At 44.5% G+C, this 13,422-nt stretch overlaps 1 protein-coding gene across 1 annotated transcript in view; it reads right to left on the bottom strand.

The window, feature by feature from the left end:
• LOC121866869 overlaps positions 1-7,344 on the bottom strand; it is a 46,095-nt gene extending 38,751 nt beyond the window's left edge. The window contains exon 1 of the mRNA XM_042366605.1: positions 2,230-7,344. Within this exon, the coding sequence (XP_042222539.1) occupies positions 2,230-6,379 (4,150 nt within the window). The 5' untranslated portion in view covers positions 6,380-7,344. The remainder of the gene's footprint in view (positions 1-2,229) is intronic.
• Positions 7,345-13,422: the final 6,078 nt, after the last annotated feature.

The following is a 13,422-nucleotide window of genomic DNA, read 5'->3' as shown; positions in this document are numbered from 1 at the left end:
ATTTATGGAGACCCTGTATATCTTATTGAAACTAAAAACATCGCTAAAATTTGACTCCTTTATCATAATATGTAAATTGGGGTCGACTCATTGTGGAAAAATAGATAGTCATGTTTTCTTTGGTTGGTTCGTGTGTACTAATTCTACGTTACAATGTCTCTGATAATTCTACTAACTCGAGGATTATATCACTATCTTGACCCACACGTAGAAGTTATTTATTTTGTAGTCTCTTGTTAAGCCTCAATGTTACCTGACTCTTATTATTACAGGTGTATTTGTTATTATTTTTATTTATTTGTTAGTATTTGTTTAATTACAGAAGCTCAGTCCTGTTTACCTGAGTGTGTTGGCTTAAGTCTTTTATAGCACAGGTGTAAACAAATATTAGAGCCAATTAGCAAAATCTCAACAGGTAACTTAATGGCTTTTCATCCTGACGACAATACAGGTAGGAAGAGGTACTGTACTTCCCTCATTAACAAGTACTTAAGGTTATTAGTGTTTCGTTTTAACAGGTAAATCAGGTTTATTTATGGAACCACATTATCCTCGACTCATTTACGAAAAGCAAGTGACGCTGTAGATTTCTGAGCTGCTGCCTCGGTTAATGGTGAATAGTATAGCGTAAGTGAGGTCTTGAGATGTGTTATAACCTGAGCCTAGTGTACTGTAGTGTGTGTGTGTGTGTGTGTGTGTGTGTGTGTGTGTGTGTGTGTGTGTGTGTAAGTTTTAGTTGGGATCACATTTCAATTAGCTCCTCCCTCCCCAGTTTATTTCACCTGAAGGTCATCCATCCAAATACTAACCTACCCTACACCCCCAGGTAGTGTTACGGTGTATAATCCTTAAGTGAAATAAATTAGGGAAGTTAATCTCCAAGTGATCCCTCGAGTTGCACCGCTTTGATAGTGACAACCAGATGAGGAATGACAAGACAGTGAAGCATGAATATGTTTATTTCTCTCTCTTGAAAATGTTAAGCATGTCACTCACGTCAATGCCCCCCCCCCCAGGAGTTACAGGTGTCACTCATGTCACACTCTTGTGCAGCATCAGGAGGCACTAGTGTCACCCCCTGGGCAGTATCAGCAGGTGCCAGTGTCACTACGTAATTGGTGCAAACAACGAGACTGTCATGTGGCACCGTGTCCACTTATAGTATTGGGGGAGGGGGGGGGGAGGAGGAGTTGTTGAATACCAACACTGTTCTAATTGTCTCCAGCTTAACCATTTGGGATTGGGGCCTCGGTCTTAATGGAATTCAATTCTAATGGGTTTCAGTCGTAATGCGTCCCAATTCTAATAGATTCCAGTCCCAATAGGTCCTAGTTCTAATGGGTTAGGGAACTGCTAGGTCCTGATTCTAATGCTTCCCAGTCCTAATGGGTCTCTATTTTAATGGGTTCCAGTTTTAATGGGTTCCAGTCTCATAATTTAGGGCAGAGAATCACATTTTGTTTTCTATATGATTCATTAATGTTTATATTATGTTTATTATTTTTTTTTTATCATTAATATTTATTTTTTGTCTCACTTTAAACATTATAGTTAGACACAACAAAAGACAATTCTAAGTCTACCTGTACTGCACGTGTCGTATTACACTCAGGTCATGCGCTTGATCGTTACATTTTAGGTTCACCTGAAGATTAGGCACTCCAACTTATTTTCAATTGTAGATGAGCCACTCTAACTCTGCCTGGGGGGTTAGGTTAAGTAAATTAGGTTAAGTTAGGTTTTGGTTAAAGTTAGTTAAGGTTAGATAGGGTTAAGTTAGGTCAGGTTAGGTTAAGTTTGGTTAGGATATTGGAGGGTTAGATTAGATTATGATAGGGTAGCTTAAGTAAGGTTAGATTAGGTTAATTTAGATAGGGTGAAGTTAGGGTAGATTAAGTCAGATTAGGTTAGGAGAGCGTTAGAGTGCTTAATCTTTGGGTGAATTAAGTTGGAGTGTATAATTTTTAGCTGATCTTTTAATAACATATAATGAAAAGTTTTATTTGTCATTTTGCCAATTGGATGCCTCGCTGTGCATCCTCTTACACAACACCTACACGTCAGCCATTCAGTTAATCATCATTCCCAACCTGTATAAGGCATGAAAGGGTTGTGTGTGTGTGTGTCATTTAATTTTACACCATAATCATCTTAGCATGTTGTATACACTTATTAAAGGACATGATATAATCTTCCCCAAGTTATGATTACGTGTTATTTTATACTTACTACTGCATGTCTCTTCATCCTTGACCTCAGGCACGGTGGGGGTGGGTTGCGGGGTGCTGGGACTGGAGCCGTACCCGGAATCCGCAGACTGACAGGCACTCAGTTTCGGATCCTGTCCTGTCGAACCCGCTGTGTCCTTTGTACTTGAAGGCTTCTGTACGTTGTTACCATCTTGAGTCTCCGTCACGCCGGTGGAAGCCTCAACAGATCCTCTCGTCTTGGGTGAACCAGGAGCCGAGGTCTTAGGGCTTGGTGTTGGTGTTTTCTCAGCTCCCTGTGGTTTTGGTTTCATGAGCCGCTTGGGTTTCTCGGCTTTCTTCCTCACTGTGCTGCCGTCGTCTGAAGAGGAAGAGGAACCTGATCTAGAGCGGTTAGGTCTTTGTTTCCTGAGGGGACGTCCTCTGGTCTCCTGGGTAGTCTCGGTCTCTGCGTCTGGTTCTTTGGTCTGCACAGGCTTCTTCAAAACTTTCTTGGGTTTAATAACTTCAGGGACGGTCTCTTCTTTGTTCTCTACTTTCTCTACCTTGACCACTTTCTTGAGGACGTTTCTAGCCTGAAGAAACTGGTTGCCCTGATTTGGGGGAACTAAATGAGCAACTTCTTTTTTCCAGATCTTCTTAGCCTGAACCCCTGTAGTATTTGCTTGGTCTTGTTTGTTATTATCAGCAGGAGACGTAATTGCGTTCTGCTTGACGGGTCTCTTTAGTATATTCCGTGCCTTAAGGAGCTCATTACCGATGGGCTTCTCAGGCGCAGGAGGTGGTGCAATCTGACGAGGTCTTTTGATGGCTTTCTTCACCAGTAATGCATCCTGTGAGTCCTCCGCCTCCTTCTTCACCTCGTTATGCTTGAGAATCTGTTCTTGTTTTGCCTTAACGCTAATAACTTCTTGTTTTTCTTGCCCATCTTCCGTTATTTCTGTCTGTTTATTCTTATTATCTGCTCCTTTGTCCATCGTCGTCTTGTCTTTTGTTTCGTTTTGTCTTTGTTTTAATTCGATTAGTTTATGAGTTTCTACTTGAGCTGTTGCTTCGATTTTCCATCTCGGTATTCCAGACGGTTTAGTAGTTTTGCTTATTTCCTTCTCCTCCTCACTCTTGTTAGTTGGGGTTTGTTCTGGTAATTTTACTGTAAACGGAATCTTCTTCGTCTTATCTCTCTCCTCTTGTTTCAGCTCTTGTGGTTTCTCTCGTACTTGTTCATTAGTTTTTTCTCTTTGTATCTTCTCGTTATCTTCGCTCCTGCAGACTGTGGAGTAAATTTCTTGAGGACTCTTGACTGTGTCTGTGATATCTTTCCTACACTCCTCCGTGACGGCTTTCTCACCCTTGTGGCGCCAAGTGAAGTAAGGTGCTTCAGATATCGTACTTGTCCCTAATTCAACTGAGACGTCACTTGAAGACTTTCCTCCCGTTATTCCCTCATTTTTATCACGAGCTGAGGATTCTTCAGCTTCTCTGGCTTTCGCTTCTTTATCCAGTATTGACTTTATGATCTCAACGCCTGTCATCTTTGGTTGATGGTCGTAAGTTTGGGCTGAATTCGTCGTAGATGTTTTGCTGTTGAGGTTTTTGTTTACCTCACTCGAGACGTCTAGGTCGTGGGGGAGTTCTTGAGATTTGGAGACTTTTTCCTGAGCGGTGGACTGTCTCTCGGGGGTTGACCGTGATGGAGCACCCGCTTGAGAGAAGACCCTCAGTTGTGGGACTTCCTGAAGAGAGTCCTCCTCGATCGCTGTCTGTTTCTTGACTTTCTTCTTAATTTGGGGAATCTTTGTACTTAGGGTCTCTCTCAATTGTTCCTCTTTATCTTTAGCTTCGTTCTTTTCACCTCCTTCGCCTTCCAACGTTTTAGTTTTTACTTTAATTGCTTCTGTTTGTTCTTTTGTTGTTTTAATTTCCTCCGACGTCACACTTTTTAATACAAGTTCGTCTGACAATAGAGAATTTTTACCTTTCTTATCGAACTTTGAGATAACTTTAATTATTGTTTGTTCCTTTTCATCTTCTATTGCTTGTTCTTCATTTTCATTTGATTTCTCCTTCTTGTTATCTCTTATTGACTCTTGTTCCATTCCATCATTTATCGATTTTTGTCCACCTTTTTCAACTTGCGGTTCTTTGTTTTCCGGTTCTGTTTGGTCAGTCGTACATATGGACTTAATTTTTCTCACTTTATCATCTGGAATCTTTTTATTCAGTACAAGATCTGGTGATAGAAGTGAGCTATTCCCTTTCTTTTTCTTGAGTTTTAGGGGAAGTGTATCGTACCCTTGTGTCTTGGGACTATTTACTTCAATTTCAGACTTTGTCTTCTCTGATTCTGTTTTATCCGTTTTTATCTGTGTCTTAATTTTGGTGTTTTCTCTGTCCTCCGACGCCACACTCCTCAACACCAGATTAGCTGAGAGTAAAGAGCTTCTGTCCCGTGTGTTCGTCTTCTCGTCTAGCTTCGTGATTTTCTTCTCTTTCACGCTAATCTCTGTCTCCTCTTTCTTCCTCGTACTCTGTGTCTTGTCTATATCATTTTTTTCTTTATTTTCCTTATTGTAGATCTCATTATCCATCGTCGTTGGTGGTTGTAGAAGTTTTTCTTTTGTGTCTGTGTTGATGTCTGTCCTTGCCTCACCCGACACGAGGTCACCAGTCAAGAGCGATGTGTTTTCTCTCTCTTCTCCTTTGTCTTTTTCCGCCGCTTTATCCACAATGTCCTTATTATTCTTATCTTTACTTTTTCTTGATTTCTTTGACCTACGAGAATCTTTCACTGATGATCTCTTCTTATTCGGACACTTGACTGACTCCTGTAGTTTCACGAACCTCTTCAGTTGGCCGACGATTGCCTGTCCTTTTCCCACATCAGATGAAGCGTTGTCTTCTTCACTCGTACCTTTACCTTTGATGGAGCTCTCAGGACTCGCTGCATCTCCCTTTATCAGCTTTTCCATCTCTTCGTCAGATTCTATGTCAACATCAGGATGCAGGACGGCCGCGTAAATGGCGTCCTTCACTTCCTCCCAACTCTGAAGTTCCTTCTTAGTCTCCGCCGTTGCCGTCGCCCGCTGAAGTATCGTAGCCGCGCCTACCTCCCCCTCTCCCTCTGGTGAACATGGGACAGTTTTTATTTCTTCGGGAGCCTCTGTAGATTTCTTAGGAGAGGCCTTGGAAATTGGTGTGTCTTTCGGCACGTCACTTGAGGTGGTCTTAGAAACAGCAGAGGAACTTGGAAGTGGAGGACGACCTGTTAGTTTCGTCTCCAGAGTTTCGTCTTTGGGCGGGTCCTGGTAGAATCTTCTCTTCATGGGTTGATACCCTGATGGTTCTGGCTTCTTCTCCGCCACCTGATATTTTTCGATGAGTCTTTGGGCAATGGTATTGAGAGTTCTATTTTTGATGACGAAAGGGTCCTGTTGTTCATTCTTCTCTCTTTTGATCGTCAGACGAACAACCTGTCGATTCCTAGAGATGAGACCCTCGTTGTCCTTCGCAGGATCGGTCTTCTGCCATTTAGCATTGACGGGTTTTTCTGTCGTGTTTATGTCCCTCGTATCTATCTCCTTGGGTCGAACATCTCTACTCATGTTTATTCTTGCTAAGTATTGACTGGCGTAACTGGACTCGCGGCCATACTTTCCCGCAAACTTTCGTTCCTCCGGTAGTCTGTAGCCGGTAAGTTTGTTGTCCTTTGGCGAGCTAAGACTATAGTCGGAATACTTGGGAATGGAGTTCGTGTAAGGTGCTGTGGAAGTAACAACATCTTGTCCGTTGAAAGTCTTCCTGAGAGCAGCCGTGTTTCCGGTAAAGACGCTCGACGATGAGGGAGACTTTTTAATCCTACTGTCCTCGAGTAAACTGCTAGAGTCTGGCACATTGTCGGTAGATCTGAACCTCGACAGATTATAACCACTTCTAGATGCTGGTGTATATTTAGGGGCCAAGTAGCTAGAAGCAGGACCATCTTCAGGTATAATGTACTTGGACCTGAAGTAATTAGATGGGCTGTCGTCTGGGGTGTTGCCCGTTGTGCCTCTGGTGTCTGACGAGGAGTACTTAATGCAGTCCATCATGGGCACGTAGCTGCTGCCGCTGTTGGCCCTGGTGTAGTTGCGGTTGACATAGCCGCCCTGGCCGTAGTACGGAGACACAGGCATGGTGCCGGGTGTAAGATAAACAAGACTTAACAGAAGAACACTCGAGAGTAACTTATTTAAAGCGTCGCAGAACAGAAACAATTGTAGCACTATTTGTATCTGAACTCACTGAGAAAATGTTGAACTTGATCTATAAACACTCACACAACTTTTAATGGCTCGGAACCTCAGAGAGGACGCTAGTTAGCCCGTGAGGAGAGTGAGACACGCGGTGTACACACGCTATAGCCAACAGCTGTTTACACGTCATATGTGGGGCAGGGTGTCTTGGGCTGTAGGTGTGTTGTGACCGGTGTACAGCACGTGTTCCTCACCTGCACCGCACATGGTCAACACGTCTCTCACACCTGTCTTATTCTACTAGTACTGAACACTTAATTTCACACCTGTCGTGTTCTTCAACTATTAATAAAATAACTTCACATCTTTAGTGATTAACAAATACGTTGCGTTTTGTTCATTTAGATACAACAGAGTAACAGCACATAACACGAAGACTTAAATATGATATGTTTGCAGTATCAATAAGGGAACAATCACAGCACAACACAATATGTCTCGCCAGGACCTTCCTCGGGGCGCCAGTAAAAGTATTTTTCAATATCTGCACCACGGCACCTCCCTCCTCCTCCTCCCCCTTGCCTTCCCAGCTGCTTAAATTCCCACAGTCATTTCCCTCACTCAGGCAACCAATTACTCTCGCTAATATGCTCTTAATTGTAGCGCTGCCTATTCCTCCAGTCACTATTTTTCTTCCTTTTTCGTCACTTCTTTCTTATTTCGCCACTTATATTTATTATTTATCACTTTGTTTCTTGTTTTATTTTATTGCAGGAGGTATTAGCTGAGGTGTATAGAGGGAGAGAAAGGCGCCTTATCCTTGTATACTTGGCACAGGAGGGGCCGCCCTACCCTCACACCACCACGTCCAGATACTATATGCCCACACACCGTCCCCTCAACCTTCAGGGCACACACACACACACACACCTCGCTGTTGCTCACGCCCACACGCCCGTTCCTCTGACACCTTAGTAGTCTGGCAAGCGAATCGGTGGTGCCAGTTGGAGGGTAGAGGGGCGAGGGTAGGTGGTTGGAGGATGCCAGTGAGGAAGGGAGGGATGGTTGATAGTGCTAGGGAGGAGGTGGAGGGAAGGAGAGAGGGTACCAGAGACTGAGGGAAGGAGGGAGGGTAACAGAGAGGATGTGGAGGGGGGGAAGGGTTGGAGGGAGGGAAAAATGAAGGTATTAAGGAGGAGAAAGAAAGGGAAGGGAGGGCAAGGAAGGAGGGAGGGAGGAGGGAGAGTGGTGTTTGGAAGAGAAAGGGAGGGTGAGGGTAGGAGGTTGATTGAGGGGGAGGAAGATAAAATGTGGAGGGGCAAGGGTATGTGATTAGGAACGGGAGCAAGGGGGTCGTCGGTAGGACAGGTCTTGGCACCGGTTGAGTTGGACACACGAGAATTCTTGCGGGTGTTGGTGCCAGAAGATTAAAATAGTCCCGGGATGTGACAGGTGAGAGAATACGAGGCAGTCGAGTGGGCTGATGGGGCGTGGAGTGGGATGGTGGGTGGTGGAGTAGGCTGGTGGGTTGTAGATTGTGTTGGCAGATTGTGGAGTGGGTAGGTGGGTTGTGGAGTGGGCTGGTTGGTAGGTTATGGAGTGGGCTGATGGATTGTGGAGTAGGCTGATGGGGCGTGGAGTGGGCTGGTGGATTGTGGAGTGGGTAGGTGAGTTGTGGAGTGAACTGGTGGGGTTGTGGGAGTGGTGGGTAGTGGGTAGGTGGGTTGTGGAGTGGGTAGGTGGGGTTGTGGAGTGAACTGGTGGGGTGGGGAGTGGGTGGTGGGTTGTGGAGTGGGTAGGTGGGTTGTGGAGTGGGTAGGTGGGTTGTGGAGTGGGTAGGTGGGTTGTGGAGTGGGTAGGTGGGTTGTGGAGTGGGCTGGTGGGTTGTGGAGTTAACTTGTGGGTTGTGGATTGGACTTGGTGGGGCGTGGAGTGGTTTGGTGGATTGTGATGTGGGTTGGAGGGACGTGGAGTGGTTTGTGGAGTTTGTTGGTGAATTGTGGAGTGAACTATTGCATTGTGGAGTGGGGTAAGATAGGTTAGAACCTGTTATAACCAGATCGCACTTGACCAGCTCTCAGAAAGTCAGTGGAGGGGAGGAAGGGGGCATGGCCTGCAGTGTGAGGGGAGGGGAGGGGGGCATGGCCTGCAGTGTGAGGAGGCATAGCCTGCGGTGTGAGGGGAGGGGGCATGGCCTGCAGTGTGAGGGGAGGGGGGCATGGCCTGCAGTGTGAGGGGAGGGGGGCATGGCCTGCAGTGTGAGGGGAGGGGGGCATGGCCTGCAGTATCCATTATAAACATCGTTGTAATTTATCTAAACATTCAACATCTAGCCTCGGAGTTTCATACCCTAGAGTCTTGGTATAATTTCGCCGCCATTTTGCATACTTCCTTGAGTTGTGTGTTAGCAAAAGAACCTGTTGAGTCGTGTTACAGTTGAGTCTTTTTTTTCTCGTTAGGTGAGGTGAGGTGAGGTGAGGTGAGGTTAGACTAGGTAAGGTATGAGAATTGAGGATTTTGAGTTGTTAAATGTTGTTGCTGTGTTAAAAGTATCTTCAATAAATACTTTAAGATATACAAATTACATTAACAAAATCTAAAAAAAAATAAAAAATTTATATTGCTGACTGAAGACCGAATAATTTAGCGATGTATTTTTTGTGAAGAAATTTTCAGGTGTTTAAAAGTTGATTATTTAAGATATTTAAAGAAGTTTGTGGTATTGTGAAGGTGAAGGTGTGATGTTTTTATGGTAAGAGTGTGGTGATGTAGTGGTGAGCGTGTGGTGGTGTAACGGTAAGCACGTGGTGGTGAGAGTGTATGGTGTTGTGGTGGTATGGTGATGTGGTGGTGGTGTGGTGGTGGTGATGGGTGTGGTGGTGGGTGTCGTGCTGTGGTGGTGGGTGTCGTGCTGTGGTGGTGGGTGCCGTGTTGTGGTGGTGGGTGTGTAATGAGAGTGCCACGCAATACCCTGACAGTGCCTTCTGGGTTGATGCCAGGAGGGGGAGGTGAGGGGGTGGGTGGGTTTGAAGGACAGGGAGAGAAAGAGGGAAAGAATTGAAAGGAAGAGAAGGAAATAACGATGGAGAGAGAGAAATAATAATAATAATAATAATAATAATAATAATAATAATAATAATAATAATAATAATAATAATAATAATAATAATAATAATAACAAAGATGATAGTACATTATTTACAACCTTCATCTCGTCTTGGTGAATCTCAATGGGTTACTCGCTAGCATGTGCAAGCCCTGGGTACTGACACACTGATGTACTGATTGACATATTGACTACTTGGCTTCGATGTGGAGGGGGGGGGTGTTTTGCCAGTGTAGGAGGTGTGGATGTTGTGAGGTAGGGGAAGGAGGGAGGATGGATGTTATGAGGGAGGGGGAAAGATGGAATGGGTAGATGATGAGGGTAGAAGGAGGGGGAAGTGGAGGTAGGATAGATGGAATCTGGAAAGGGGAAGGAAAGGGAGTGTATTTATGTTACACTGGAGAAAAAAAGTAATACCGTGTTGAACTTTTCCTTGTATTACCGCTACAAAAAATACAGATGGAAGTATATTTTTGTATTATACTGTAGTAATATACCGTTGGATTTTGTTCATTATTTTTTGGGGGGTGTTAATACTCCATAAAGATAACAGGGTAGTAGTTTGTCCTGAGTTACAGTATAGGACAATATTGAAGAACTTGTTTTCCTGTATTCAGCTTGAGAAATACAGTGAAGGAATTTTAACTAAGTAAGCACAGGAGTTTGTTGATGGGTTACAGTGAAAAAGTTTGTATTCCGATATTTGAGTTCAGTGAAATACAGTGACGCCCATCCACCCCCCCTCCTCCTCTCCTCCCCACCCAACCATCATCACAACTCACAATGGTAGCTGATACTCCCCTACCCCCAGTAAAGCCAGTGCATCACAACAGACACTATACCAAGCCAGTGCATCACAATCAACAGAGCAGCAACGAGCCAGCCACCAGCAAAACGTCCGGAGAGATAAACATAGATGGACTCCAGGAATAGTTCTCCTCATCGTATGTCATCTTGAGGGGACGAAAAAAAAAATTAAATCTCGACCAAAAATAAAAATAAAATAAAATAAACCCACATTCACATTTTTGTTCTTCTTATTTTTGTTGTTGTTGTTGTTAGTATTTTTTTGGGAGGAGGGGTGGGGGGGGGGATGGCAGTATGTAAAGAATAAGTAACTTCCTCCTATGTTTTCCACCAGAAGCAGAACCGTGTACATGCTTGAGTACCCCACAAATATTATAATGTTAGATCCTTAGTAAAGTTTTTCAATGCTGAGTGTAAAAAATAAATAAAAATAAAAAAAAATTACAAATCTCATCATCGTAGATATTTGCAGGTCCTTTATAATATTGGTTTATGGTTGTTTTAAGGCGTTATAGTGATGTATTGTTTAACCTCTCTCAATGGTGTCAAATAGAAGTCGAATTAGTACACGAGAGGTAAGATTATAAGAGGTTGAGAGAGAAGATTAGAAGCAATGAATAATATAACACCAAGAACGTCAACCAAATCAACCAACCACCACAACTACCACCAACCAAACACCACCAACCAAACACCACCAACCAACCACTCCCACCATTACCCCAACCAACCACCATCACCACCATTACCACAACCAACCACTACCACCATCACCACTACCAACGCCAAATAACACACACACTTCCCAGCAGAAATGAAACAGTGCACACGTTAGCATTCTGTGAGACCCGGTAAGGAAAGTCACGTAGCCCCTCTTGGCGTCCACCTCTGACCCGGGTTTGGTAATGATCTTTTGTTCCGTCTTGTGCTGTAAACGACCGACCTCCTTAGCTGTTTTCGTTTCAGTTTTCTTTTTTCTTGGATTAGTATTATTAAGGGTGGAGCAATTTTTTTTGGGTGGGGTGGGAAATGTGAAGCCCCCAGACGAATTATGGTTGATTTGATTGTTTTCTGCTCTGTGTGTGTGTGTGTGTGTGTGTGTGTGTGTGTGTGTGTGTGTGTGTGAGAACCTTTACTCTCAGACAACTTTGTGATATATCAACTAGCGAGAATTTTGTATTATATACCTGGAGAACTTTTGTATTTTGATCTCTCTCTCTCTGTCTGCCTGTCTGTCTGTCTGCTGTGTTATATTGACTGTATATCTGACTTTCTCTAACCTTTTCCCACCCTTTAAACATTCTTTGACCTTGATATTTGAATGAGGTCTCAGGTCAACCTCAAAGGTGTAATAGTTGCCCCCACTACCGTCTCCCCACCACCATCCCTACCACCCCCACCACAACCACTTCATCCCAGCACTATCACCCCACTACCATCCCTCTTTACCACCCCCAATTCTCCCTACCACTACCCCACTATCACCCCACCACCATCCCCACCACCCCACCTCCCACCACTACCCCACTATCACCCCACCACCATCCCTACCACCCCACCTCCTACCACTACCCCACTACCACCCCACCACCATCCCTATCCTACCTCCAGCACCACCATCCCTACCACCCCACAACCTCCACCTCCCCCATCACCTGCACCTCCCCATCACCTCCACCTCCCCATCACCTGCACCTCCTCCCCCAGGTATCACCACCAGGAACAATGACATTCGGTATTCGACTTTAGAGTCTAGTTTCCCGATGCGATAAAACGTGATTGACGACCTTGAGGCTGTTACACTCTACCAGCGACTATAACACTATCTTCTGGGTGAGGTTGTAGATGGGTGTGTGGTTGTGGGAGAGCTTGGTTGTAGACGGAATAGTTGTAGATAGGTTGTGGTAGGTGTAGGATCAATGGGTGGTGGTTGAGGGATAGTTGTAGATGAATGGTTGTTGGTGGATAGTTATAGATGCCATGTTGTGCATTGGTGAAGTGGTTGTTGATGGATAGTTGTGATTGAATGGTTGTAGACGTAAACCCACCAAATACTCAGAGAGCGTTTAGTGTGCCGTCTGTTGTCTCCTACTAGGGTGAATAGTGTGAAGGTTTGTTTTTCTGTGGACGCTTTCAAAACATCTCCCTCCCCCATCTCCCTGACCCACCTCCCTGACCTTCTTCCTGACCCACCTTCTCCCTGACACTCCTCCCTGACCCTCCTGCCTCTGTCTCTATAGTGATAAAAGCGGCAACGTCCTCAGCAGTGTTTACACAGTGTGGGGGCCAGCCTGCTGTGTGCTAAGTGCCACCTCACACACACACACACACACCTAGACCTATGACCCTTGGTACGGCGAGCTATAGCCAATGCACTGTACTCCCCGTCCTACGCAAAACAAAGCAAAGATCACCTGAAGATTAGCCACCCTCAGCTCATTTTCACCTGATGATTCAACACCCTAACCTGGAGTCAAGTTAGGTTAGGTTAGGTTAGGTTAGGTTAGGTTAGGTTAGGTTAGGTTAGGTTGAGTTTGGTAGTTTAATCAAGGAAAATAAGTCGGGGTGTCGAATCTTCACGTGATCCCAAAGTAAAATAAACAAACGTAAATAAACATGTACATGAATAATTAGATAAATAACTAAATAAAGCTATAGGATAATATAATAACGAATCATAACAATACCAACATAAACAGTGATGTCTAAATGTCCACGTAACCTTGGAAAGAAGAGGAGTATAAGCGGTTCTTCCTTTACGTTAGAAATTCCGAGAAAAAATTTTAATAATAATTTCTCAAGTATTTCATGGACAACCTTTGAGGGGAAAAATACCTTGTTGTTGAGAATTTTGTCCACCACATACCTCTAGTTCTCTGTTACTCGAGTCTACCCTTCCTCCCCTTCTTCCCCAAACCCTTCCCTTTACCCTTTCTCTCCCTCCTCTTCTCTAAGCTCTTCCACAAACCATACCCCTTTCCCATCCCCCTTCCTCTCTTCCCATACCCTTCCCCTTCCTCCCCCAAACAGTACCCCTTTCCCATCCCCCTTCCTCTCTTCCCCCCCAAAC

Source organism: Homarus americanus, unplaced genomic scaffold, assembly GCF_018991925.1.
Source record: "Homarus americanus isolate GMGI-L3 unplaced genomic scaffold, GMGI_Hamer_2.0 scaffold3452, whole genome shotgun sequence".
NCBI classification, from domain to species: Eukaryota; Metazoa; Arthropoda; class Malacostraca; order Decapoda; family Nephropidae; genus Homarus; species Homarus americanus.
The sequence above is the reverse complement of the archived record's forward strand: the minus strand, read 5'-3'. Positions and strand labels throughout refer to the sequence as shown.